This window comes from Tripterygium wilfordii, chromosome 1 (assembly GCF_013401445.1).
Source record: "Tripterygium wilfordii isolate XIE 37 chromosome 1, ASM1340144v1, whole genome shotgun sequence".
Taxonomy (NCBI): domain Eukaryota; kingdom Viridiplantae; phylum Streptophyta; class Magnoliopsida; order Celastrales; family Celastraceae; genus Tripterygium; species Tripterygium wilfordii.
In genome coordinates this window covers 277725-303614 of record NC_052232.1, presented here as the reverse complement: position 1 = coordinate 303614, position 25890 = coordinate 277725, and the positions used below count along the sequence as shown (strand labels likewise).

Here is a 25890-nt window from a genome sequence, read left to right as displayed (position 1 = left end):
CGTTCATTAATCATTATCCAGAGGTACAACACACTACCCAGAGTATTATCCAGAGGTAATACTCTGGGTAGTGTGTTGTAGTATAGCATTATATCTACTTTAGTTGTATCTCAAAAAAAAAAGACCTTAAAATTGAAAAAGACACATGTTGCACAAGCCGGGAATCGAACCGAGGCCTGTACCGTGGTGGCAGGGTACTATTCTACCACTTGACCACTGGTGCCTAATTAATGAAGTGCATTAAATGTTTCTAGTCAATAATCATAACTCAAGAGAAAATATTCAGTCCACTCCCCCATAGCCAGTATAAAGAAAGGAAAAATTGGAAAACAGTATTCATGGCTTAAAAAAAAGAAAAGAAAAACATTACATGATTTTTTTTTCTTTTTACATCGATGGTTTTGTTATTGGAACCTGATGCATGGTCCAACTTCAGACAACCATACAGGCCCCACTGTCCACTAGTCACGTGGACTTGTTTTCTTTTTCGCTCCATTCCATCCACAAATATTTTCAAGAAAATGAAAATGGAAAAGAGTCGCTGCCCTTTCAGGCTTTTCACTGGAGGGAAAAACAAACAGAAAATCTGTCAAATCGAAACCAAAGGCTCTTCCAATTCCTGAAGGGCTATCAAGCAAACATTTCACTGTAATGGTATGTAGTATACACATATACCTCTGCATTTTTGCTAACTGAAAAAGAAAATGCTTTTGTGATCAAAGCTGAGTCTGAGAGTTCTTCAGTTCGTCTTCGAATTCTTCACTCATTGTTATTCAAGAGAAGAATCACCAGAAGAATTGGACAAATCCAGTAAATCAATGGCTTCAAGTAGCGGAGCAGCACACTCGCCCCACCATCACAACCAAACGGCGACTACCACGGAATCAATCAGCAAGGCTATTGCTCAGTACACGATGGATGCCCGACTCCACGCAGTTTTCGAGCAGTCCGGCGAGTCTGGTAAGTCGTTCGATTACTCACAATCGGTTAGAACCACCAACCAGTCCGTGCCCGAGCAGGATATCACCGCCTACCTCTCGAAAATTCAACGTGGCGGCCATATCCAACCGTTTGGCTGTATGATTGCCGTCGATGAACCCACTTTCCGAGTCATCGCCTACAGCGAGAACGCTCGCGAGATGCTTGCTTTAACTCCCCAGTCAGTTCCCGTGCTTGACAAACCTGGGATTCTAACAATTGGCACAGACGTACGCAGCCTCTTCACGCCTTCCAGCGGGATTCTGCTAGAGAAAGCGTTTGGTGCGCGAGAAATTACTTTACTGAACCCGATTTGGATTCACTCGAAGAATTCCGGCAAACCCTTTTACGCCATTCTGCATAGGATAGATGTGGGCATCGTGATTGATGTGGAGCCTGCGAGAACAGAGGACCCTGCTTTGTCAATTGCAGGGGCTGTGCAGTCACAGAAGCTCGCGGTTCGTGCTATTTCGCAGTTACAGTCACTTCCAGGAGGGGATATTAAGGTTCTTTGTGATACTGTTGTGGAGAGTGTCAGGGATCTTACTAGCTACGATAGGGTTATGGTGTACAAGTTTCATGAAGATGAGCACGGCGAGGTTGTGGCTGAGAGCAAGAGGCCTGACTTGGAGCCTTATTTTGGGCTGCATTATCCGTCAACAGATATCCCCCAGGCATCAAGGTTCTTGTTCAAGCAGAACAGAGTGAGAATGATTGTGGATTGCCATGCCTCACCCGTTGGTGTAATTCAGGATGATGGACTTATGCAGCCTCTGTGTTTGGTTGGCTCAACACTGCGTGCTCCTCATGGTTGTCATGCTCAATATATGGAGAATATGGGGTCAAAATCATCATTGGCAATGGCAGTTATAATCAATGGAAATGATGAGGAAGTTATTGGAGGAAGAAATGCAACGAGGCTTTGGGGTTTAGTGGTTTGTCACCACACCTCTGCTAGATGCATTCCCTTTCCTCTCCGCTATGCTTGCGAGTTTCTAATGCAGGCATTTGGGCTCCAACTGAACATGGAACTCCAATTGGCGGCACAGTTGTCTGAGAAACACGTTTTGAAAACTCAGACTCTCTTGTGTGATATGCTTCTTCGTGACTCACCAACGGGCATTGTTACTCAAAGCCCCAGCATAATGGACCTTGTGAAGTGTGATGGGGCAGCACTTTATTACCAAGGCAAGTATTACCCAATAGGAGTGACCCCGGCCGAGGCTCAGATAAAGGACATTGTGGAGTGGTTGTTGACGTTTCATGGAGATTCAACGGGTTTAAGTACAGATAGTTTGGCTGATGCCGGGTACCCTGGGGCAGCCTTGCTGGGCGATGCTGTTTGTGGTATGGCTGTTGCTTATATTACTAATAGGGATTTTCTGTTCTGGTTCCGATCACATACAACAAAGGAGATTAAATGGGGTGGTGCAAAGCATCATCCTGAGGACAAGGATGATGGGCAGAGAATGCATCCCCGTTCTTCGTTCAAGGCTTTCTTGGAAGTGGTAAAGAGCAGGAGTTTGCCATGGGAGAATGGAGAAATGGATGCCATCCACTCTTTGCAGCTGATTTTGCGAGACTCATTCAAGGATGCTGAAGCTAGCAATTCCAAGGCTGTTGTAAAACCCGAGGTTGGGGAGCAGGAGTTACAAGGGATGGATGAGCTCAGCTCGGTGGCTAGAGAAATGGTGAGGTTGATAGAGACTGCCACTGCGCCTATCTTTGCTGTAGATACTGATGGCTGCTTAAATGGGTGGAACGCAAAGACTGCTGAGTTGACTGGGCTCTCAATAGAGGAAGCTATGGGAAAATCCTTGGTTCATGATCTTGTGTACAAGGAATACCAAGAGACTGTTGACAAACTGCTTTCCCGTGCTTTAAGAGGTAATCACATCTCATTGTATGACTTCTGTCAATTGAAGAATGACTGTTTGGTGTGTTTTCACATCTCGTGGAACTCTGTAGCTGTAGTATTCTCTTTCCTCCTTGTATTTGAACATCATATGCATCTGTTGGCATGAATTTGTTATGGAACAAAAATTGGTATATCATGTATGCTAAAATAAATAGTTCAGTACTACAAATGGATAAATGGAAACTTGAGCGAGCCTTATTTTTGGACTTCTGGAATACTATGCAATGCAAAGCTCATCCATGCCACGAAAAAAACAAGATTTTCAACATGTTGCTTGCCTTAGTATGTGGGAGCAATTTGTACATTGGCACTGATCAATGTTACCATCAAACAGAGAAGTTAGGGAACGGGTTGCCCTCATAGCAAAAGAACTTAATAATTGCTCTGTTTGTTCGTTGATTTATGGTAGCATTGTCAGTGTTTTATTACTTAATTCAACTAATTGCAGGTGAAGAAGATAAGAATGTAGAGATAAAATTGCGGACATTTGGTTCAGAAAATTGTAACAAGGCTGTTTATGTGGTGGTCAATGCTTGCTCTAGTAAGGATTACACAAATAATATTGTAGGAGTTTGCTTTGTCGGTCAGGATGTTACTGGACAAAAAGTCATAATGGACAAATTCATCAACATTCAAGGTGATTACAAGGCTATAGTTCATAGCCCAAACCCTTTGATACCTCCAATATTTGCTTGTGACGAAAATACATGTTGCTTGGAGTGGAACACTGCAATGGAAAAGCTCACGGGGTGGGCCAGAGACGAAATCATTGGGAAGATGTTGGTTGGGGAGGTTTTTGGCAGTTGCTGTCGGCTCAAAGGTTCAGATGCTTTGACAAAATTTATGATTATCTTGCACAGTGCAATTGGAGGGCAGGATACAGATATGCTTCCCTTTTCTTTTGTTGACCGTAACGGGAAATTTGTGCAAGCTCTCCTGACTGCAAATAAAAGGGTCAATATGGAAGGGGCGTTTGTTGGAGCCTTCTGCTTCTTGCAAATTGCAAGCCCTGAGTTGCAGCAAACTCTGGAAGTCCAGAAGCAACAAGAGAAAAAACGCTTTGCAAGGATGAAAGAGTTGGCTTACATTTGCCAGGAAATAAAAAATCCTTTAAGTGGCATACGCTTTACTAATTCACTTTTGGTGGCTACGAAGTTGACTGAAGATCAAAAGCAGTTGCTTGAGACTAGTGCTGCCTGTGAGAAGCAGATGGTGAAAATTATTCGGGATGTTGATCTGCAGAGCATTGAAAATGGGTGAGTGTTCCGAAGGATCTTATTATTGTGGCATAGGATTATAAATTATTATGCATAGTTATTCCATATATATGAAAATATTAATTTTGTACTACTTGCATTTTTGCCATTTAAATCATAACATGTTGAAGTAAACTAGTTAGAGGATGGGATATGTATTGGTTTAAAGGGTCTCAACAGGAGCAACCCACCAAGCTGAATAAGAGAAAAATGAAAAAGGACTTAACAGTTTGATGTCCTGGTCCACAGTATGCGATCCAGGCAGTTTTGATATGATTAACCTTGAATGGGCATATCCTAAGCGTTAAAATGTGATTCCTAATGATTTTGAATTGCCACATCCGTTAAGTTGTTCTAGATTCTCGTTCTATCTCTTGTACTTTCTCTTGACACTTCAAAAATATGAAATATCGTGGAATTGATTACGAGGTTATTGCAACCTCCACCTGTTTGTGACTGTATGGGTGGCATGGTTGTCATAAAAAATTTGTCCTTCAACTCAAGAATGTCATATGAGAGACATAAATTGATACTTTGTATTCCTACAAAATAGTTATTCTATGCCATATCAATTAATGTAGGGAAAACCCAAAACGTGGAGATGCCAGCTATGAACCGCTGTCAATTTGATTTTGCTTTGTAAATAACATTGTGTTCTAATGTTCTTCCATTATGTCCCTATGAGGTTGTGCTTTACTGTTGTACTATTTCATCTGCACTTATGTCTTAATTTTTCTGATGAAATACCTTTGAATTAGTTCATTGGAGCTTGAGAAGTCTGAATTCCTACTTGAGAGTATCATAAATGCCGTTGTTAGCCAAGTGATGATCTTGCTAAGGGAACGAGGTCTACAATTAATTCGTGATATTCCAGAGGAAGTAAAAAGTCTAGCTGTTTATGGTGATCAAGTAAGAATTCAACAGCTTTTGGCTGATTTTTTGTTAAACATGGTGCGGTATGCTCCGACTCCCGAGGGTTGGGTAGAGATTCATGTTTGTCCAACATTGAAGCAAACCTCTTCTGGGCTGACTCTTGTGCACGCTGAATTCAGGTATTTTACTATCACACTCCTCATGTAGTAATAGCATATTTCATTGATTAAGTTGATAGATAAAGTGTAAGGCATTGTTGTTTCTCTTTCTTGTGAATCATCTATGGAGTTGTCTAAAATATTCATAAAATTGTGCGTACACCGGCTTTTATGACATTCCAGGATCACATGCTTTCATTAATACCTTTTGTTTCTTTCATCCGAATGGAAGAAACTAGTTTTGTTTAGTTCTATCTTTGAAAGCCACATAATGTTTCTACAGATTGGCCCAAATTCAAAGTCTCATATAGTGAAGGGTTCACATGCATAAGATGTTTATTGTTTAGATCAGGTCAAAATTATTTGTGTTGGCCATCTCTAGATGATGGAATGACCTAGAGCAGGTTTCTTCCCTCGATTTGTCCGATCTTTGTATAAGTTGCCAAAGTTTCCACAGTGGTAACCTAAAATCAAAATATGATTGAAAGCATCTTTGATTTATATCCTCGGGTGGTTTTATAAGAGTAACTGGGAGTTAGAATTGGAAATAAAAATTATGATTTAGTTCTGAAATCTGAAAAATAATCTTTGGCTTAACCTAATTTGAATTGCATCCCAATTTGTAAATCTAGTTTTTAATTTGCTAGTAGCTTTACCATATGATGTTGAAGATGGTTGTTTGAACAAGGCAGATTAGGGGAAAATATGATTCTGAAATTGAGAATCAAACATAATTTCTCTTTTTTGATGACTTGATCCCCCTCCCTTCCTCCCTCCCTCCCTGGCAGAAAAGAAAAGCCTTCTTCTTTTCACTCACTTTATTGATGACTTGATTCTTGTTACTTTGATTGCTTCATTGACTAATGTCACTGTCTTTCTTAAGGATGGTATGCCCTGGTGAAGGTCTTCCTCCACAGTTGGTTCAAGACATGTTTCATAGCAGCCAATGGATGACTCAGGAAGGCTTAGGGCTGAGTATGTGCAGGAAGATTTTAAGGCTCATGGATGGTGAAGTTCAATATATCAGAGAATCTGAGAGATGCTATTTCTTAATCATCCTTGAACTTCCTATGTCTCGAGGAGAGTCGAAGAGCATAGACAAAGCTTAGCAGACAGCTTAAGTTTACCAAACCAAGTCATCTCCCAAAATATTCAACCTACGGTAGTTGGCTAGTACCCTGAGGAATTTTCCTCTACTCAGTTACAAGGTCTACATGGGGCATTGTGGATTTTATCCGTTACCGAAGCCATGTTTTTGCCAGATACAATCAAATGTCACCCTCCTACTTATACCAGGGAACTCATTATCTCTTATCACACGGGACATGCTTTAAAATCTTCCTTAAGTTGTCTTGTTTGTTAGCATTTCTGATGCAGTGGGGGCCGAGAGGAACTAAGGTGGATCGTAGATTGTCGTAGACTTCCACGAGTAAAGCGGTTGCAATTGTAGGCTGGCTGCTGGATTGACTTGTAACTTTCCCACTGTAAGCATCTATTCTGAGTGTATATAAATACATATTACTCCATATCTTCTTGAGTTCGAAGTTTCCAAAACAATTAGAACATAAGTGCCTGCTGCAAGACTGCAAGGCTGCTTCCTCTGAAACTGGTCATTTTATGTTTCTTTTGTTGTGCCGGTTTGATAATCGTGTAACAAGGACATTCTGTCAATCCAGTTATATGCAATCTCTCCAGTCATGTTGGCAGTACACAGTGGTCTTACAACGGTAGGCCAATGGTGATTAGAGATTATTTATTTGTCAATGCTTCCATAGTTCCATATGGAAAAAACGACGTTGCAACTTGCCGTTTTATTCTACTTGCTGCTGCAAGGCCGTTCCTTGCGAAATCTACTCCTGATTCCTGAAAGCGAAAGCAAGCCCCCCGCCAGAGGATGGATAGACTCTCATTCCCCGTACCCTCTAAAGGCCCAAAGAATGATGTCCACTGGGCCTTCTGCTGCAAGGAGCCACCTATCAAAACCCATTTGACCCAAGCTGTCTGTGAAGTTGACTGGTTTTCCTTTTCCTTGGGAGTTTAAAAACGTGGAGCTTGCTATTAAGCTTCCCCGGAGTTAAGGATAGGATGCAAGTTGCCAACCGACCAAGCAAAGCATCTTCAAGCTTTGGACTTTCCATTTTCATGGTGGCTTCGCTTTATCTATTTTTCCTCCATTATAGGGAAAGAGAACAAGAGTCATCCGTGTTTGTCTATATAAACAGAGTATATCTGTCTGAAAACTTTGTTCATGCATGGGCTTTAATAGTCATGATGTGCACGCAAACAAAAAATTAGCGGAGGCCAGCTTGCTCGATCTCTTGCTTCCAAAAGCTAAAACCATTTAACTTTATTCAAAAGTCATAAATAATTGGAAAATGACATGTAGCCCAACATATTTATTCAATTAATTTAATCAATGAAATAGTTTTATTTCCACTCTCTTATCCCATAATTCATTATCTAAAATTTATTGCTTAAATATAGATTCTATTATTGTTTAAAGCACAATCTATAATTCATTATTTTAGTTTTGAATTCATTTGTTTTTGAAATTCCATTGAAAAAAACAATGGAATTAAAATTTATCCGATAAAACTTATCGACAATGAATCTTGTTAGAAATAATTTTATGTGATAATTCTGAATATGCATTTTTTTTAAAAATTTAACATGTATTTTGAGAATTAAAACGTTTTAAAATTTTATTTAAGAAATTTGAGTTCTCATGAACTATCACTATATGACTACCTAACACCACTATAAATAATTAGATAAGAACAGTATATAAAACAAGGCTTTCAAGGCAAGAATGCAAGGAGGACCTGGACCATACGTTTAGTTGGTCTGGTTCACAAAAAAATGTACAGAGGAGGACAGAAGTGTAATTTTATCATCCGGAAGAGTGGTTTTGGCATTTTGGATTGGACATGGATTCATGGGCTGTCCAATCAAACCCAAAAAGAGTCATGTATTGTCCAGCGAGGACAACATAAAACAAACATCTACTATCGTGTTTTTAGCACGCTCCAGCTTTGTTAATTGTTATACCGTTAACCGCTGCCAGTATAGGCGAATACTATTCACATGCGACATTCGCGCGTGACGTCGAGAAATTCCCTGACTGGAAATTTAAAAAACCCGGTCTGAATTGTTCAGAATTCAGATACAGATGAAACCAAACCGACCAAAACAAGGGAAAAAACACTAGAGATAGGTATAGAGAGAGAAAGAGTTTCTAGAGAGAGAAAGTGAAAGGGATGGAGTAGACGAATAAACAGAGACCTCTCAAAAGGAGCTTTGAATGTGATAAAAAGGCAGAGGAAGGAAGATAAGTGATTGATCTGAGCTTGGTTGGATTTTTCATTCTTTTCGAGCTTCTTTGGATTTACTGACTAGTGTTCAAGAGTTACAGTTTTTATAGATACAGATAAGATATGCTTCAGTTTGATCTCTAATGGAGACGCCCCCAGCGGAGGAGCTTCTGAAGAAGATCGAACACTTGGAGGCGGCACACGCGGACCTCCAAGATGAGATGTCTAAGCTTAAAGTCTCCGACGCAAACCGTTGGGAGCAGCAAAGGCAGAGGTCGCATTCCATATCTCCTCAACGGTCGGGGCCGAGGAGAAGAGGCGGTGGTATCGGAATAGAAAATATCGCCGCCAGGAAGAAGAATTCTGCTTCGTTCAGGCATTCGTCTCCACTTCAAAGAGAGAGCAGGGGAAGTCGCGATACACTTAATAATGCTAATAGTGCCAGTGGTGGACCTTCTGCTGTGAATTTCACTGATAGACAGTACTTGAATATATTGCAGTCCATGGGACAATCTGTGCACATATTTGACCTTAATGGTCGCATCATCTATTGGTTAGTATTGCTCATTTTTGTTTTCTGATAATTTTGGATTTCTTTCTTTGTTCAATTTTGACTACTCGTCCTTTCTTTTCCCCTCATTGGATACGTAGTTTGGCTGGAATGATAATCTTTCAACATGAAATTTTAGCTAGTTAGTGTGAAATGAGATTCTAGTTATTGTTAAGAGGGCTTAGATTCAGTTTTTATTGCGGTATCTGAATTGGTTTTCTTAGGATTTGTCCAATTTTTGCAGGAACCGAACAGCTGAGCGCCTCTATGGTTATTCTGCGGTGGAGGCTTTAGGCCAAGATGCCATTGACCTGCTTATAGATCCCCAGGCTTTTCCTGTAGCAAATAATATAGTCCACCGGGTTTCTATGGGCGAGAGCTGGACAGGGCAGTTCCCTGTCAAGAACAAACGTGGGGAGAGATTCATGGCAGTTGCGACCAATACTCCTTTCTATCATGATGATGGTACATTGGTTGGAATAATATGTGTATCTAGTGATTCGCGGCCCTTTCAAGAAATGGGGGTTGCATTTGTGGATGGAAGGAACTTGGAAAATGATTCAAGCTTTAGCCGGGGTAGAAATCTCATAACAAGTAAACTTGGTCTTGATCCTCAGCAGCCTTTACAAGTTTCGATTGCATCGAAATTAGCAAATTTGGTTAGTCTCTTAGTTTTATTGTTTCCATGATATACTGAAATGTGTTGTATCTTAACTGTTGGGAATACCAAAACAGGCATCCAAGATGAGCAACAAAGTCAAGACAAAGATTCGAACAGGAGATAATGTCATGGATCTTGAAGGAGGGAGTGGAGGTAACCATCAGTCTGATCATGGATTCTCTGATGCTGCTCTCGGAGACCAGAGGGAGGATGCTAATTCAAGTGGAGCTAGCACCCCAAGAGGAGATGTACATCCATCTCCTTCTGGTGTATTTTCACACGTCGAAGAGAAAATCCCAGTCAAACCCTCCAGGGGTTCTGGTGATGAAGGTGATGGAAAACCTGCAATTCACAAGATCATTACCTCCAAGGCAGAAGAATGGATTGGTAAGAAGGGATTTTCATGGCCATGGAAAGGTAATGAACGTGATGGGCAAGATGCACAAACTACACGTTTTGCATGGCCTTGGTTGCACAATGATCAAGAGAACGAGTCAATGAATGATAGGATTCCCTCTTCTGGCGTCAAGCTTGAAACTCAGTTGAAGGAAAACAATCGACCTGCCAATAATGAGGCCTCGGGCTCCTGGACGTCCTCGGCCAATGTTAACAGCACAAGCAGTGTCAGCAGCTGTGGCAGTACCAGCAGCAGTGCTGTTCACAAGGTGGACATGGACACTGACTGCTTGGATTGCGAAATCTTGTGGGAAGACTTGACTATTGGAGAACAAATTGGGCAAGGTAATCATCTTCCAATCCCATGTGGTTAGCTGTAGCGTGTTTTTTCTTCCCCTACTTTTAGAACTAATGTCTTAATGCTGTTTTAAGCGCATAAATAATACTATAGCATTGTTGACCGGAATCACTAACCTTCTCTCTAAGATTCCATAATTTAATTACTACTGTGAAGATTATGGTCATTTACATTGATATCCACATACCATTGTTCATTTTGTTACTATTGTGTTTTTTTTGGTTATTATTCTAATGCTTGGTTTTCTGTTCCCCCCTTCTGCTGCCGCAGGTTCTTGTGGAACTGTATATCATGCCCTGTGGTATGGATCAGTATGTTCTTTTGCTCTTCCTTTTCATAGTCTTGCTTCCAAGTTTATGAACAAATGCAATATGCATGAATCTATACTAATCATTTGCAAATTTCACATTGTTAGTTTCCATCGAGCCATGTAAAACATTGATAGGAAGAGATTTGAAATGCTACTTTGTAATATCTCGGATTCACTTTTTCGTACAATCTTGCAACACATGCTTCTATTTCATGGTTCCATATCATCATGTAATACGGGGATATAAGTCTCACAAAATAATCAGAACTTGTGTTTATACCTTCATTATTTGACCCCATTTTAGGAAATTATAATGCTGCACTGTCTAGTGAGATTTTCATAAGCTTAAACTGTTCTTATACTGGATGAAAGGCTGAAAGAAGTTGCAGAATACCGTGGTCATTTAATTAGTTCTGTCTGGTTGAATAGTGTCCATGTAATTGCAGGATGTTGCTATCAAGGTATTCTCCAAGCAAGAATATTCAGATGATGTTATACATTGCTTTAGACAAGAAGTGGGTTTTCTTTTTCTCTCCCTATAGCCCTATCTCTCTCTTTTTTCAAGGCATTTTCTTGTGCTTTCTGTATGTATGCACTTTATTATGTGTTCCTGTTATCTATCAGTGAATAAGAATCAAAGTCTGACGTTTTCCTTGGTTTTTTATGTAGGTTTCAGTTATGAAGAGACTTCGACATCCAAATATTCTGTTGTTTATGGGAGCTGTGACTTCGCCTCAGCGTCTCTGTATTGTTACGGAGTTCCTCCCTCGGTATGTCCATTTTTTGTTTGAAAATCTACGGATACAAACTATCCAACCTATCTTTTTACTGTGCCACCTAGAAACAAAAATCTAAGAAGGGTGGTATTTAAATTGATTGATTCGGTTGGATTAGAATTTCTTAATTCCGTTCTACTTCTTGGCTGACTGGCATCTCCTCTATTCCTTTGAAAATGCAGTGGAAGTTTGTTTCGCTTACTACAGAGAAGCACTTCCAAACTAGATTGGAGACGACGCATTCATATGGCCTTGGATGTAGTAAGTACTCAATTAGTTAGTATCTGAACATATCTCTTTTTGTTTGTGTGCTGTGTACAATGTACATATCTCCCTTGTAGAGTAATTCATGCGTTATTCTTCTGATTAATCTTCCTTACAGGCACGGGGTATGAACTATCTTCATCATTGTAATCCACCTATCATTCATCGTGATTTGAAGTCATCGAATCTTCTTGTTGATAGGAACTGGACAGTGAAGGTCTGTCAGTAATTATGCCAATATATTTTTCCTTCCAGTTTTATTGTTGTACTCTTTTGAAGGCTTTCTTTTGGATTCCCTTTTGGCTTTTGGCTTTAATTGAAGTAAAAATTAATCCAGTTCTCAGCTGCACAGGTTGGTGATTTTGGCATGTCTCGTCTTAAGCATGAAACATATCTCACAACTAAGACAGGAAGAGGAACGGTAATATAGCTGTTTTTTTTTCCTTCCATCTACTTTCCTTTGGTTATTTCAGTCTTGTCAATCTAATCTGTTGAACCCCGATACGATTATTCTTTTATAGCCTCAATGGATGGCACCAGAAGTTCTTCGTAACGAACCCTCAGATGAGAAGTACGTTCAGCTCTTTGAACTAGATACTTTCAAATCAACCACTCTCCCCAATACTCTATGCCTGAGCTGACATTCATTTTTGCTGTCATGGAACACTTAGGTCTGATGTTTACAGCTACGGAGTCATATTGTGGGAGCTTGTCACTGAGAAGACACCCTGGGATAGCCTCAACTCAATGCAGGTATATTTTTTGATTGGAAAATTTTCTCATAATATTCTCATTAAGATGATTAATAGATTTTTTTACCTTAACTTGAGAACTAAAACACTTTTCTACTGCTTGCCTGAATAATTTGTGCCCATGTCCAAGACCAAGAGTAGTTTCTTAGTAGCTTTCAACCCATTTGCTATTATTAGATGGCTATTTCAGCACTCAAATGTGCAAATTGCTAGCAAGAATTATAATTTATAAGAATTCTTTAAATGAATTTCCCAAGTTGGGAAATGACATGCATGCTGTTGTGTGCACATATGAACAACATTCAGTTTAGGAAACTTGCAGGTGATTGGAGCTGTGGGGTTCATGAACCAAAGGTTGGAGATCCCAAAAGATGTGGATCCGCATTGGACTTCTATAATAGAGAGTTGCTGGCACAGGTTCTTAACCTTTATATTTGTTACTAATGTGTGTGTGTGTGTGTGTGTGTTTTTAATTATTTTATCAGCTTATTTTATGAAACTGAATTTTACCTGGAGGGTTCTCATTTTTCAATCTGCCTTTTGATTCAATGGATCACAGCTGTGGCCAATAAATAGAGCAATAAGTGGGTGATTCATGGACTCAACTCTAGTCTCCAACTAGTAGCTTTCAATTCATATTTTTTTTTATGTTGTCTATTAAGACAAGATCATCTGCTGAGGTTGGCCATGGACTTTAGAATAATATTTGAGGCTCTATTATTATATTTTGGTAGTATATTGTAGTGGTTAATATGGAGTTTAGGTCGGCATAGTTGTTTGATAGCGATGTAGTGTTTATCATATTCAAAGTTTTAAGCATTTGTTTAATCCTCCTGCTTTTATCAATTTGATTGTGACTTTGATTATGGCCAATGTGTGTGGATGTAAATCCAGTGATCCACAGTGTCGGCCAAGCTTCCAGGAAATTCTGGAGAAGCTTAGGGACCTGCAGAGGCAATGCACCATTCAAATCCAGGCAGCCAGGTCCACAGCTGGAGATAGAACCCAAAAGGAGTCGTAGAACCTACACATTTTTTGGGAGTCTCCTCGTTGGGAACAACTGCACTTGTTGCTTAAAAGCAGGCGACGAAAACAGATTGCCGACCACAAATTGTTTGGGAACCATACAAAGAAAGTGAGAGTAGTTGTTGAACATGTGATGTGAGTTGCCCTAATCTTGTGTGATATTTGTTTATCAACTGACATCACTAGAATCTTGGAAAAATCTGCCAGTGGTGCTGTGTGATTCAGAGTTGCAGTTGGCTGGGTTCTGTCCGCCGATGGTGATATCATTATATCTAGCATGTTGTTAGGTCCACGTAGAAAGTTGTACAGTATAATTTTTCAATGGTTAATATAGGGTGAAAATGATGTGGAGTTTTCTATTCTGCATTGTCCAATTTAAATGGCCATTCTCATCACACCACGCTTATTGTTTTGGGGCAAAACACTATAACTAGTGGGGAGAAGTTTCCATGGAAGCTAAATTGTTCTGACATTATGAAGCCTCACTGTAAATCATCTCTCTTCAGAATAAATCGCAACCTGGTCTTTGGAATGAGATTGTTGGCAAGTCAATTACATATCAAAAGTAGTAACTAGCAAGTATCTTAGACTTAGAATACCAGTGGAACAGAGAGAGAGTAGATTGGGATACAATCTGAAGTGTGCTTCATGTTTTCCTAGTTCCCTTTACAAATGATTTTGTAAAACACTATCACAGGTAGAAAGTAGAAACCACCATATATATTGCTAATAATAGTGATACAAAATGGTGTTCCTTAGAAAGTTTGTCTGAGCCCTTAAGCTGATGGTTCTTGAAAGTTAAACAGCGAAACAATCACTTCCTAAATCTGAATTCGTACTCCAATGAAAATTCATTGCTTAAATGGTCCATAGGAAAACTTAAGAAACCCAACCTCATTTAGACCTGAATGGATTTTTAACGTAGGAGGTGCTGAATGGCTGCAACAGCATCACCTTTGTGTTCCCTTAAGGTTCTCTCGGCCACTTTCCTGTCCAACTGTTCTCAGAAACAACCAGAAAATAAAATTAAGAAAAAAATGGAAAGATTTTAGATGTAGAATCATATAAGTTGAAAAAAATATTGGTACAGGAACTACCGGGTATAGATATAATATGATGAAGATAAAAAATATTGGTACAGGAACTACCGGGTATAGATATAATATGATGAAGATAAAAAATAGTGGGAAGTTAACCTCAAGTTCATTTGATATTATGTCCACATCAGCTTGGTTGATCTTAACGGCAGCCAATTCTTTTTCTCTGCAGGAATTGAAGTAACAATTTTTGCTTAACACATTAGCCGCAACAAGCCAAAACATTTGGAATCAAAATCATATGTAGAAATCAATCTGTAGCCCACAATTGACACAATCACACCATTCACTGTTAGTTAGTTTTACTTTCACATTTTTCGCATAAAAAAAACATCAAAGCATTTATCCCAAGCACTACTGCGTGAATTCATAGAGCGATTAGTGAGAATTCAATGCATGAAATCTACTTTGCCATTCAGTCCTATTCAAAATCTAAACTCTCAACTAGTCATATGGCACATGTCATTCTTCTCACTTTCATCTGTCTTTTTGGGTGTCTCTCTACTCTTTTCAGCATCTCCTTCTTCAATTTTTCCCAACATTAAACCAAAAGAGAATCAAAAACTACCTTTCACATGCAATTGTAGGCCGAGAAGGTAATAATAGAAGCAGGACAGATAAATAATAAATCCAGCTTTGAGGGCCAGATTAGCAATCATGTAGAATGCTCATATTATAGGTCAAATCAAATGTAATTCTCCCTAATGTCAACCATCAAAATCAATGCATAAAAGCATGTCAGTCAGTAATGTTGCTGTCGAAATAGTTATTCACACTATTAGGCTCATTGAAGCAAAAAGGAAAACGTTCAGCTTATTCCCTTGCCGATCATGTGATTGATATGAAGCAAAAAGAGCAACAGGATCTTTAGTTCTAAGAAAGCCTCATATGTTCAATATTAATGACATTTTTGTTGATTGTTGGCTTAGTTGCATTTAGCTTTATTGTTCCACTCTCTCCAACAATTTTCTCGAGGCCTCAAACATAGCCCCATAATATATTTTTTGCACCAGCTTGGCTCATAAGTCATAAAGTCCTGTCGGTTAAAATAATGCATGCTTAGAATAATTATAAGCCTTGACTACTACACTAGGGACTAGCGTACACCTTAAAAGTAACTACATACAAAGTTTTCGCCCTTGGAACCCTCTCATTTGGATAACTTTATCTTCCTCAATACCAATTTTTTCAGAGGAGTAATTATTAAAACATAGTACGACAGTTTAAATCCTTTATCCTAAATCATATATAGAAACAGCTAGGAGTGCATGATTGTCGTTTGCCAGTCAATCCTATCTAAAGTCTACCTTCCACATCCATATCCTTCCATTACTACTTCTACCATTTCTTAAAAGCCACCATTAACCATCAAAGCACTCAATATAAATCCTAGTCCATCTCATTTCAACAGTAATTACGCCAATTCAAAAATGTGATTCAATTAGGGTTAGTCACACATGAAATTACTGGATAGTTGATAAACTGCCAATAAAAGAAGTAAAAAAAAAAAGCAGGTTTAGGAAATTATTTCCTTAAACTGTTGTCCCAGGCCATGGTTTCTGAAACTAGAAAGGGAGCTCCTATTTGTTCTCTTGTTTAAAGGATAGACAGAGAACAATGAAAACACATTTAACTTCTACTTATTCCTTCATTTCAAGAATAAACAAAATCACATCAAAATAACAATTGCAATGAACTTTCACTCTAAAAACGACAACCATGGTGGACTCATAACTTCCAATTACGATGAAAATATTTTGAATTAACTTGTCCTAAGTAAAAAAAAAAAGGTTAAAAAAAGCGAGAGAAAACACTTACCTCAACCTCATAGCATTCCAATCAGCATCAGCAGATGCAGCAATCGACGCCATAGCCTATTTAAGCATACAATCTTGAATCTTAAGTTTAAGTTTAAAATTAAACAATTAGGTGAATAACACGATAAATGATGCGGAGATACATACCTCTTGAACACGAGTTGAATCGAGCTGGCGATCTTCCACTCGGTCGGTGAGCTTGTCCAAAGCTTTGCTCTGTTGCTGTAAGTCCTTTGAATCCACGAAGTTCTCTACACCTTCATCTGCACCCTCCATTGCTCGCTCCTCCTATTCTTCTTCTTCTTCTTCTTCTTCTCAGTGAAATTAGGGCACGGCTTCTGTAGTTTTCTGAAAGTTTCTCCGACTGTCAAACTGGTTGCTGCTGCGAAAGAAACCCTCACTTCAATTGTACTAGTAGGTGATTGCGTAAGCAATCCCCACCAACGTGTTGGGGGTCCAAGCCCACGTAACGTTTTCCTTCAAGCCCAATAAAAACTTTCGGGTCCACAAAGTACAATTAAGCCCATGTTCTATGAGGTATTAAGGTGGCCGGGTCTTAGCCCAAATATATTTTTTGTTCGACCCAAACACTTCGGACTTCGGAGTTTGGACGAAATTAAACGCCCATAATGCTTCATAGTGAAATAACCTCTCTTATTCGGAAAAATATTCGGTGGTTGTTTTGCACCATATCATTATGCTGATGTGGGACGCATCTTCCATTGAAACTTTGCGACACGTAGGAGTCTTTAAAAAACCTATAAGTAATCTCTCCTAAATCACATCACAACTTCACAAAAATTTTAAACCACCCCAACACTTACAAACCAATTTGCTTGTTCAGAGATGATGATACACTTGTCGTAGTCGTGTTTGTGTACTCAGAGGATTCCAATACCATGTTAAGAAATTGGATTGAGGCCTTTTTATTAGCCAGTGATTTTCATGCAAGTATCCACTTACTGATGAGTTCCTAAACCATTGTAGTATAACAAAACACACTATATAAACTGAAACTTCACAAGTAAAGCATTTCATTACAATTTTCATCGGAAAAATAGTTCAATTGGTAAATTAAAATGATATAGATTGGCTTAATTAGCCGCATCCATATCCTTGAAGATGAAGAGCTTAATCAATTCATAGCCAAGCCGGCAGCCAATTCTTGCCATCTACGAAGTCTATGGACATGAAATTATCGGCCTCTTCTTCAGTGAGTTGCTTCGACCAGGGAGCACGCTTGTCGGTCTCAGCGCCAGGTCCACGGCAATGGTACTCAGCTTGGTAGAGATTACTGTTTTCATTTCACAGCTGAGTTAGTGCTAGAAGAAGATATTGGACAAAAAGGAAAAATAACCATGAGTCCTGGTGCATGCGTAAAAAGCGACAATACTTTGTCCATTATCGTGCCAGAATCACAATATAAATGTAAGGAAGATTAGAATGTCTTACTCTGTGCTGCCAACATAACTCCAGTTGGTCCAGCCTGAGGGCACAATTGTTCTAGACAAGTAAGTCTTGGCAAAAATGGTCCTGGAGTAGGCACCCTTTGCTCTTCCCAGGTAAACATCACCAATACCATAAACCTTCCCTTTCACAAAAACAAACCCACTATTATCAGTTTGGTCTTCCCTATTTTGAGCTGTGATCGACCCATGAATCGATATTCTCTTGTCTGCAATCACAAAGATCTCGCAATTCTGCATCCACACACAGATAATAATTATTTTCAGTTTTTGATCAAATTAATGTGTTAGTCTTTTGATCCACAATTCATGAGTCAAATGAACACTTACATGAAACATGGACCGGCCACGGCCAAAGATGAAGTCAATTGAGCCCTGAATGTAGCAATTGTCATAGTAATGCCTGCCTTTGTAATCAAAAAGCGTGTTGTGAGTGCTGTAGAATGCACAATGATAGAATGCATTCATGTCCGCGCCCACAAACGCAGCCACTGACTGATTTTGCGAGGTGTAGGCAACCCCAGTTGGAGCCTCATTCTTTAACAGTTGAAACAACATCAAGAAATAAAATTAGCAACAAAAAAACATGGCGAAGATTAAACGAAGAGGGATCAACGTACCGCATTTTATATTTCCTATTAACATTCAGAGACATTCTCTCAAACACCTTACCTACAAATTGTTTGTATGTCTCCGTTCCACTGTTAATTCATTTGATAACCTAAAATCTACCAAGCTTTTCTTACAGTTCTTTGATTAGGAATCTAAAAAATCATCAAAATAATGAAACCCCCAATCATTTCATCATTGAATTAAAACAAGATAGCAGAGGAACAAAAAGTAGTCTGTGCACCTTGAAACTCATACCAAAGGCAATGAAGTGCGGGGCTTCCACCCGAAAAGTTGCAGATTCAATGTTATCAGATGAGCTCTGAGACCAGACAATGGCAGTCCTTCCTCTCCCGTTCCCTCTCAGAAATATATAGGGTTTATTCACCGGAATCAAAACCTTTTCTCTGCCAACCAACCGTCACAGAAAAATCACATAAGACCATGTTTGTCTCACAAGGCTTTGGTCATAACTCATAACCAGATTTCTATTAGAGGATATTTTTAATATCACTTTTTATAGAAGATATTCATTTTTAAAATTAAATTACACCAAATGATTAATTATTTGAATTCCTAAATGCAATGCAATACAATGCTCGAGTTCGGGAGTTCGAACCAATCCACTAGGATATTTCTATGTGTAATCGTGGTTCCGTGAGCTTGTCCAAAAAACATGATGGGCTAGGTTGTTTGCCAAAAATGTTACATGCATTGTTCAAACTTCAAACCACAATGTTATCAATGTAAGAGTTGATGATTTGTTAATTACCTGTAAATTCCTTTCCTTACATGGATGATAACCCAATTACCATTTCCTTCAGGAATCGAATCAATGGCGGCTTGGAGGGATTTAAAATCTCCATCGCCATTAATATCAACCTTAATCGTGCGATTAGTGGCTATTTTTTGTGTCAACAAAGGGGAGTCGATCACCGCCGGGAGCACCGTTGGGGTAGAGGCACCATTAACATGGCTCAAATGAGAGGAGACAACAACAACAAAAATGGTGGCAAAGGCAACATGGATTGCTCTAACATTAATGGGAGGAGGCCAAGACATGGAAGCCATTGTTGTAGAAATGTGAAAAGAGTTGTTGGAGTTTTAAAATGATTTTAATGGGGAGAATTCTTTGGCGGTTAAGTAGGGAGGGAAAATTAGTTGCCTTTGAATTGGAGGGTACATTTTCTGTGGTGGGTATGAAATTGTTCTGTTTTTTCTTTGTTGGAGTTTCAATTGTTGTCATAATTTGCAACTAATTTTGTAAGATTTACTTAAAATGAAAGGGTGCTTGTGACCACTAACTCTTTTAGGGGGCAAACATAGTGGAATATGATGGTTTTTTTAATGGTTTGATTATTTTGGGGCATTTGAGCATTAGTACTCTATAAATGCTACATAAATTTCAACATTTATGTCACAACAAATTAATGGGCGTCAAGCCGTCAATTAAATGAACTGTAGGGACAAAAGAACCCTCAAGTCCACGATGTACCAACATAAAATAAAAGCTTCGCACCCAACTTTATATGGATCCCCTCTATCGTACCAATAAAGCCCTTGATTTGGATACTATTTTGTGAGTATTGACATGGAAAGGATTTCAAAATAGTGACTTATAAAAAAAAACTTCCAGAGTCACTGTTTAAAACTATTTGTTGTTGTGCATTCTTTATAAATACCTACAGAAATGTAAACCAATTAGATGATAGCCTAGTGGTAAATCGTTCTGAGACCAAACTGTGTATGGATTCGAAAAGTTGTGAGTTCGATTCTCATTGGGAGCAATACCCATGTGGTCACGTGTTGAGTTTTGATCCAACTTATCATGTTCTCAGACGGGAAACTTCTTATGCTCGAGTTTATGCTCATATCGGATATCCAACGAAAAGTTTATATGTGGCCACGTGCTGAGTTTTTATCCAACTTACTATATTCTCAGACGGAAAACTTATGTGCAGGCGGGACTGATGTTCGAGTTTAGACTCATATCGGATGTTCATGACAAGTTTGTTTGGTGTCGTTCTCTATTTTTTAAAAAAAATCTGAAGAAATGATGAAAGATTCTTATTGGAGCACCAAGTACTTGCAGTTTTTTTTTTTTTTTTTGTGGTATGATTTTTGCCCTGAATTAAGATGATGTAACAGTTCATGATTGACAGAACGAGTGCCAGACCATGTGGAAGTTGAGAAGATCGGATTTCAATTGAGATAAAATCAACATGGTTGGTTGTTCTAAGTCATTTTCACAATTCAACTCTTTCTTTAACATGATCCGTAGTTAATAAAGTCTGTCTATGACAAGTCAATAGTTTATTCATGTCGGCATTTCTGAGGGCAGTGAAGATTAATTGTAAGAGAAACAAAATACCCTATTTTGCTGTGTGTGTATTTAGCAAACTGTGAATGAGGAAAGTAGGACATTTTTTATGCAGTTTCACAGTGATGTGAGTGAGTATTTTTTTAGTGTCCACAAGGTCTGCAGCTTTGTCTCTGGCTTATATATAGTAATTTATTCCCATTTCCACGTTTCTGTGCCAAGAACAATATGTATCTCAGAGCATTGTTTCTTCTGTTTGTCCTAATTAGGCTTTGTGAGGCGAAAGGGCAAGGGATTTCCTCGAACTTTTATGAGAAATCATGTCCACAACTTGAAAATCTTGTTAGAACTTCACTTGCCACCATTTTCATCACTAATCCCACTTCCCCTTCAGCCATGTTAAGGCTCATGTTCCATGACTGTCAAGTCCAGGTCTCTTTTAATTACAGGCAGAGGCCAGTTAGTTTTCAAGTTTTGTGTTCAGTATTTTAATGGTGTGTTGTATATTCTTCATTTTGCAGGGCTGTGATGCTTCTATTCTTATTGACCCAGTTGATCAGGAAAACATGGCGACAGAAATGGGTTCGAGTCGGAATTTCGGAATCCGAGAGACGGAGTTGATCAGCACTATAAAATCATTGGTGGAAGCAGAATGTCCCCAACAAGTCTCTTGTGCTGACATTCTCATATTGGCTGCAAGAGATGCAGTGGCTTTGTCTGGAGGGCCACTGATAGACGTTCCGTTGGGTCGTAGAGACTCCTCTATCTATCCAAGCTATAAACTTGCAGATTCTCAGCTTCCTCCTCCAACACTTGGTGTTGATGGCATGATTCCTTTGTTTGCAAAGATGGGAATGAACATTGAAGAATCTGTTGCCATTTTAGGTGCACATACACTGGGAGTTACACATTGTCCAAACGTTCTCGGTCGTCTAAACGATCAAGGGAGTGGAAAATTCGAGGGAATGAGGCCTGGTTTTGAGGCCTTTTTGAGGTTAAGATGTCCTGAAGGTTCAATAGTCTCAAATACAAGTTTTGTACTCAATGATCCTACAACAATTTTGTTTGACAACCAGTACTACGTTAACGCAATTGTAGGACGTGGGGTGCTAAGGATTGATTCTGAAATGGCCTTGGATCCGCGGACGGCTCCGGTGGTTCATTTTTTTGCTGCTGATGAGGAGTATTTCTTTACTACATTTTCATCTGCCTTTGTTAAACTCTCATCTTCAGGGGTTCTGACAGGAAACCAGGGTGTAATTAGAAAACACTGTAATGCTATAAATTAGGTGTCCTTGCTGCCTGGTATTTCTTCCCCAAAATCATGTGAAGTTAGGAGCCGAGCTAAAAGGTGTTTGCAAAGAGTTTTGTGAGAGTGTTTTCATTAATTGTAAAAGATTATACAGAGTGTTTACATATACAACAACTTGTATCTAACGACACTAAATAGATGAGACACAAACAACAGCAACAGCTCTGGCACTAGTTGCACTACTGAGCAAGTAGCAGTTTACAGAGAACAATTTGATTTAAAGATATGGGCTTCAGTTTGCCGCGCTTAGTATTGGGCTTTCGTGATGAGCTTTAGTAGGCTTGGACCTGTTATGCATTGCTTCCTCTTTACTCTTTAGTTTGGTCCAAAGTGGTGTAAAAATACAAAACCCAATCTTTATGTAAAAGGGCTCGGTGTCCATTTACTTTTCCACATTGGTGTAAATTGGAAAGTCCAGCCCAGTTGGAGTCCAATATTTGGGTCTGTTAAGTGTCAATGGCCACTGGCCAGAGCCAGATTCCACTAGAAGCTGCCTTTGGTGGGTCAAACCCATTTTTGGATTTATGATGCTTAGGGTTGGGGGGACAATGATCAATGGCCCAGGAGTTTCTTGTTTCAAGATTCAACAATCTTTCAGGCTAAAATCAAGTTCTGTGAAGAAAGGTATGGGCTTAGAAGAAATTTTCAATTCCAATAATTCATCACCATGTGTTGCTCTGTTGAGGCATTTACTATGCACAGCACGGATTCAATTACTGCACAATCCAGTATCCTGTCTTTCCTCAAAGGAGTAGCATTAATTGTCACCCTTGAAAATTTGACTAGTTACTTTCTATTTTGAGTTGCTGGATCCAATTCCAATCATGTGAAATACCCAATCGGTGTCTGAAACCTGAACTTTTTTAACAGTAAGTTAGTTGGCAGCTGAAGAAATTATAGTCTGCTTTCTTTGTTGGGCACTGGGCACAGAATGGATTTTGTATGCATTTTCTTTGCCATAATTTGCATTGGAACTGTGAAATATGAAATAACTTTATGGTTTTATCTCACGGGGTTGGTGCTGATTTTACAGGCTATTTATTGTTCACAGTTAATCTGTAAAACTATAAAAGGACTATGTTTTTGCCCATACCTTGCACACATGAGGGTTTATGTTCATTTTCTGTATTCTGTTTTGGATGTAAATGAAGAAGACTTTATTATGAGTGCTTTGTTTCGATATTTATTGAGGTTGTAGGCCTATAAACATCTGATGAGTTTGAAGCTGCTCAGTCTTCTGATATAAATTCATTAGCACACTAATACAAATTCTATAAGCCATACTCCCTGTGTTACAGTTAGAGATTGACAGATATTGAACCGTACTCAGATTTCTGTCGTTTATTTTCCTTGCAATGGGCACTCTATTAAACAGAGAAATCATTCTTGGAGCTGTGTCTCTGACATTGACAATCTTGGTATTGTTGGGGACTTGCGTTGCATATAATACTCCTGCTAATTTTGTTTTTGGTGATTCCTTGGTTGATGTGGGAAACAACAATTACATTAAATCCCTCTCCAAGGCTGACTATGTCCCAAATGGGATTGATTTTGGAAGGCCGACTGGACGATACACCAATGGTAGAACCATTGTGGACATTCTAGGCAAGTTCATCTACTCTGCTTCTGCTTCATACTGTAGAACCTTTTTTTTTCATTCTACTTAAAGTTTCTGTTTTCCAGGTCAAGAATTGGGTATAAAAGATTTCACTCCTCCTTACTTGGCTCCAACAACAGTGGGATCAGTGGTTCTGCAAGGTGTCAATTATGCTTCTGGTGGAGGTGGAATACTTGACCACACTGGAAAGATCTTTGTAAGTTTTTTGCACCAAGCAATGGAAATATGACTTTATAAACTTAAAGTAAATTTCTTTAGCAGAATTTGTCAGTTACAAAATGAACATAAGCATTTGAGTTTTAGATTCTCAATAGTTTCTGCCTCACAAAGGATGTAGAGTTTTTGTATCATAACAGTGAGAAAGTTAGGATTGGATTCATGGGTTGGGATGAAATCTGTATCAATCAATATATATGTTGATGCATTTCGCTTGGTTGATCAGAGTAACAGATTTATATAACTAGCAGTCTTCTCATGATGCCAGGGTGGTCGAATCAACATGGATGCGCAGTTGGATAATTTTGCAAATACTAGACAGGACATAATCAGTAGCATTGGAGATGTTGCAGCTCTTGATCTGATTCATGCTTCTCTATTCTCTGTCACAATGGGTTCAAATGATTTCATCAACAACTACTTAACACCAGTCATCTCAATTCCAGAGCAGAAGTTGGTGTCCCCGGAAGTGTTTGTGGGCACCATGATCTCAAGATTCAGACTACAACTTACAGTACTAACTACTAACCTCTCCTTCACAACTCTATAGCACTCAAATCCCCAATTCGTATTGGAATCCTCTGACTTTGTATTATCATATGTGCAGAGACTTTACGATATGGGTGCTAGAAAGATCGTTGTAGTAAATGTAGGTCCTATAGGGTGCATACCATACCAGAGAGATACTAATCCAGGTTCGGGAAACAGTTGTGTTAGCTTTCCGAATCAGCTAGCCCAATTATTCAATATCAAGTTGAGAAGCCTAGCCGTGGAGCTTAGCGCAACTTTGGATGGGTCAAGATTTGTTTATGCAGATGTTTATGGGATTGTGGCTGATATCATTCAAAACTATGCAGCTTATGGTACAAAATTGGTGTGAGAATTCTTAACGACAGATATGTGTCCAAGAGTGGCTTGGTTTTTATAGGCTTTGTGATTTTGCAGGTTTTGAAAATGCTGATTCCTCGTGCTGCCATCTTGCCGGTCGCTTTGGAGGTCTGATTCCATGTGGTCCTCCTTCAAAGGTTTGCCCAGACAGATCAAAGTATATATTTTGGGATCCATACCATCCTTCTGATGCTGCTAATAACATCATAGCTAAGCGTGTTTTGGACGGAGACACTAATGATTTCTGGCCGATGAACATTCGTCAGCTCATTATGAGTTGATCAGTTGATCAAGTGCAGCGTTAGTTCAATCCAGGGATGTCTTTTAATTTCTTCTACAGATGCTTTTATAGTGTATTTTAACAGGAAATAACTTAAGATATTCAAGTTTTGAGATTATTTCACTGCAAAACAGACTTGAATTCTTGTTTGATATGATTCAGTTTCTGAATGAAATCTTGAAAAATATGTGAGGACCTAGAAGGTAATTTTTGCAAGTGTTTGATGATGGTCAGATGGGAAAATAAATCCAGGAGAGATACTGCTGAAAGCCTGAAACATGTCTCTTTCAATATCAGGAATTTGCAGTGTCTTTCCTCCTACCTACAACTATCATTAGATGCATGTATATATGTACATGTATGTCCATATGTATCAGAGTATCAGACAGTACAGCATGGAGAGGACAGTTAGAGAATCTGAAATTAAAAGTTGATCTGGTAAAGGCAACTTGGAGGAAGATTTCACAGCTACTGCCCTTTCAAATTACTAAATCAATTGAAGATTTATTTTTATTTTTTTAAATACCGTTGATAATATGTTTCATATTGGAATCGAACTTAAAGCGTACATATGTTTAACTCAGCCGATTGTCAACCGAGTCCCGTTGATAGTTGAAGAGTTAATTATATATATATAATTTTATTAAACTCTAGTATTGATAGATATAACTTTATATTTA

At 38.9% G+C, this 25890-nt stretch overlaps 6 protein-coding genes across 10 annotated transcripts; 4 read left to right on the top strand and 2 right to left on the bottom strand.

The window, feature by feature from the left end:
• Positions 1 to 524: 524 nt before the first annotated feature.
• On the top strand, positions 525 to 7457 carry LOC119998395 (phytochrome B-like). 2 transcript variants are annotated; one of them, XR_005468232.1, is made up of 5 exons: positions 525 to 2865; positions 3345 to 4152; positions 4911 to 5204; positions 6067 to 6667; positions 6860 to 7457. XR_005468232.1 is itself a non-coding variant. In XM_038845718.1 (4 exons), exons 1-4 carry the CDS (start codon positions 819 to 821, stop codon positions 6290 to 6292), a joined length of 3375 nt encoding a protein of 1124 aa, XP_038701646.1. In that variant the 5' UTR covers positions 525 to 818; the 3' UTR covers positions 6293 to 6789. The 2 variants fall into 2 exon arrangements, 1 of the variants encoding a protein (XP_038701646.1); XM_038845718.1 differs by lacking the exon at positions 6860 to 7457 and having other exon boundaries at positions 6067 to 6789.
• Positions 7458 to 8363: 906 nt separating this feature from the next.
• On the top strand, positions 8364 to 14039 carry LOC119998403 (RGS domain-containing serine/threonine-protein kinase A-like). Of its 4 annotated transcripts, none has more exons than XM_038845733.1 (13): positions 8365 to 9047; positions 9289 to 9703; positions 9780 to 10446; positions 10730 to 10770; positions 11216 to 11284; positions 11439 to 11539; positions 11728 to 11806; positions 11928 to 12026; positions 12147 to 12230; positions 12331 to 12380; positions 12481 to 12562; positions 12884 to 12978; positions 13456 to 14039. In XM_038845733.1, the coding sequence occupies exons 1-13, from the start codon at positions 8638 to 8640 to the stop codon at positions 13580 to 13582; spliced, it is 2319 nt and encodes a 772-aa protein (XP_038701661.1). In that variant the 5' UTR covers positions 8365 to 8637; the 3' UTR covers positions 13583 to 14039. The 4 variants fall into 4 exon arrangements, with proteins under 4 accessions (XP_038701679.1, XP_038701661.1, XP_038701673.1 ...); XM_038845739.1 differs by having other exon boundaries at positions 8366 to 9047; positions 12162 to 12230; XM_038845751.1 differs by lacking the exon at positions 13456 to 14039 and having other exon boundaries at positions 8364 to 9047; positions 12873 to 12978.
• Positions 14040 to 14283: 244 nt separating this feature from the next.
• On the bottom strand, positions 14284 to 16878 carry LOC119998444 (huntingtin-interacting protein K). The gene is made up of 4 exons (XM_038845776.1): positions 16649 to 16878; positions 16503 to 16558; positions 14784 to 14850; positions 14284 to 14584 (listed from the first exon to the last, which is right to left on the bottom strand). Exons 1-4 carry the CDS (start codon positions 16775 to 16777, stop codon positions 14504 to 14506), a joined length of 333 nt encoding a protein of 110 aa, XP_038701704.1. The 5' UTR covers positions 16778 to 16878; the 3' UTR covers positions 14284 to 14503.
• Positions 16879 to 17506: 628 nt separating this feature from the next.
• On the bottom strand, positions 17507 to 19647 carry LOC120001961 (probable pectinesterase 67). The gene is made up of 5 exons (XM_038850493.1): positions 19349 to 19647; positions 18821 to 18983; positions 18298 to 18504; positions 17954 to 18201; positions 17507 to 17795 (listed from the first exon to the last, which is right to left on the bottom strand). The coding sequence occupies exons 1-5, from the start codon at positions 19645 to 19647 to the stop codon at positions 17642 to 17644; spliced, it is 1071 nt and encodes a 356-aa protein (XP_038706421.1). The 3' UTR covers positions 17507 to 17641.
• A 458-nt stretch (positions 19648 to 20105) lies between these two features.
• LOC120001942 (peroxidase 29) lies at positions 20106 to 22185 on the top strand. The gene is made up of 5 exons (XM_038850473.1): positions 20106 to 20155; positions 20265 to 20436; positions 20538 to 20584; positions 21166 to 21328; positions 21418 to 22185. Exons 1-5 carry the CDS (start codon positions 20106 to 20108, stop codon positions 22183 to 22185), a joined length of 1200 nt encoding a protein of 399 aa, XP_038706401.1.
• Positions 22186 to 22687: 502 nt separating this feature from the next.
• On the top strand, positions 22688 to 25399 carry LOC120002045 (GDSL esterase/lipase At4g16230-like). Its single transcript, XM_038850606.1, has 5 exons — positions 22688 to 23813; positions 23892 to 24022; positions 24311 to 24556; positions 24650 to 24905; positions 24988 to 25399. Exons 1-5 carry the CDS (start codon positions 23564 to 23566, stop codon positions 25209 to 25211), a joined length of 1107 nt encoding a protein of 368 aa, XP_038706534.1. The 5' UTR covers positions 22688 to 23563; the 3' UTR covers positions 25212 to 25399.
• The last annotated feature ends 491 nt before the right edge of the window (positions 25400 to 25890 follow it).

Excerpts from the sequence above, each read along its gene's own strand:
- LOC119998395 (XM_038845718.1), top strand. The coding sequence starts at position 819 with ATGGCTTCAAGTAGCGGAGCAGCACACTCGCCCCACCATCACAACCAA. Across the intron at positions 4,153-4,910 it reads CTGCAGAGCATTGAAAATGG|TTCATTGGAGCTTGAGAAGT; the intron begins GTGAGTGTTCCG and ends CCTTTGAATTAG. Across the intron at positions 5,205-6,066 it reads CTTGTGCACGCTGAATTCAG|GATGGTATGCCCTGGTGAAG; the intron begins GTATTTTACTAT and ends GTCTTTCTTAAG.
- LOC120001942 (XM_038850473.1), top strand. The coding sequence starts at position 20,106 with ATGGATCCCCTCTATCGTACCAATAAAGCCCTTGATTTGGATACTATT. Across the intron at positions 20,156-20,264 it reads CTTGATTTGGATACTATTTT|AAATGTAAACCAATTAGATG; the intron begins GTGAGTATTGAC and ends AAATACCTACAG. Across the intron at positions 20,437-20,537 it reads GGGAAACTTCTTATGCTCGA|GCGGGACTGATGTTCGAGTT; the intron begins GTTTATGCTCAT and ends ACTTATGTGCAG.
- LOC119998444 (XM_038845776.1), bottom strand. The coding sequence starts at position 16,777 with ATGGAGGGTGCAGATGAAGGTGTAGAGAACTTCGTGGATTCAAAGGAC. Across the intron at positions 16,559-16,648 it reads ATTCAACTCGTGTTCAAGAG|GCTATGGCGTCGATTGCTGC; the intron begins GTATGTATCTCC and ends ATGCTTAAATAG. Across the intron at positions 14,585-14,783 it reads TAATATCAAATGAACTTGAG|TTGGACAGGAAAGTGGCCGA; the intron begins GTTAACTTCCCA and ends TTCTGAGAACAG.
- LOC120001961 (XM_038850493.1), bottom strand. The coding sequence starts at position 19,647 with ATGGCTTCCATGTCTTGGCCTCCTCCCATTAATGTTAGAGCAATCCAT. Across the intron at positions 18,984-19,348 it reads GTAAGGAAAGGAATTTACAG|AGAAAAGGTTTTGATTCCGG; the intron begins GTAATTAACAAA and ends GTTGGTTGGCAG. Across the intron at positions 18,202-18,297 it reads GTGGCCGGTCCATGTTTCAT|AATTGCGAGATCTTTGTGAT; the intron begins GTAAGTGTTCAT and ends GTGTGGATGCAG.
- LOC119998403 (XM_038845733.1), top strand. The coding sequence starts at position 8,638 with ATGGAGACGCCCCCAGCGGAGGAGCTTCTGAAGAAGATCGAACACTTG. Across the intron at positions 10,771-11,215 it reads ATGCCCTGTGGTATGGATCA|GATGTTGCTATCAAGGTATT; the intron begins GTATGTTCTTTT and ends ATGTAATTGCAG. Across the intron at positions 12,027-12,146 it reads ATAGGAACTGGACAGTGAAG|TTCTCAGCTGCACAGGTTGG; the intron begins GTCTGTCAGTAA and ends AAATTAATCCAG.
- LOC120002045 (XM_038850606.1), top strand. The coding sequence starts at position 23,564 with ATGGGCACTCTATTAAACAGAGAAATCATTCTTGGAGCTGTGTCTCTG. Across the intron at positions 23,814-23,891 it reads AACCATTGTGGACATTCTAG|GTCAAGAATTGGGTATAAAA; the intron begins GCAAGTTCATCT and ends TCTGTTTTCCAG. Across the intron at positions 24,906-24,987 it reads TCAAAACTATGCAGCTTATG|GTTTTGAAAATGCTGATTCC; the intron begins GTACAAAATTGG and ends GTGATTTTGCAG.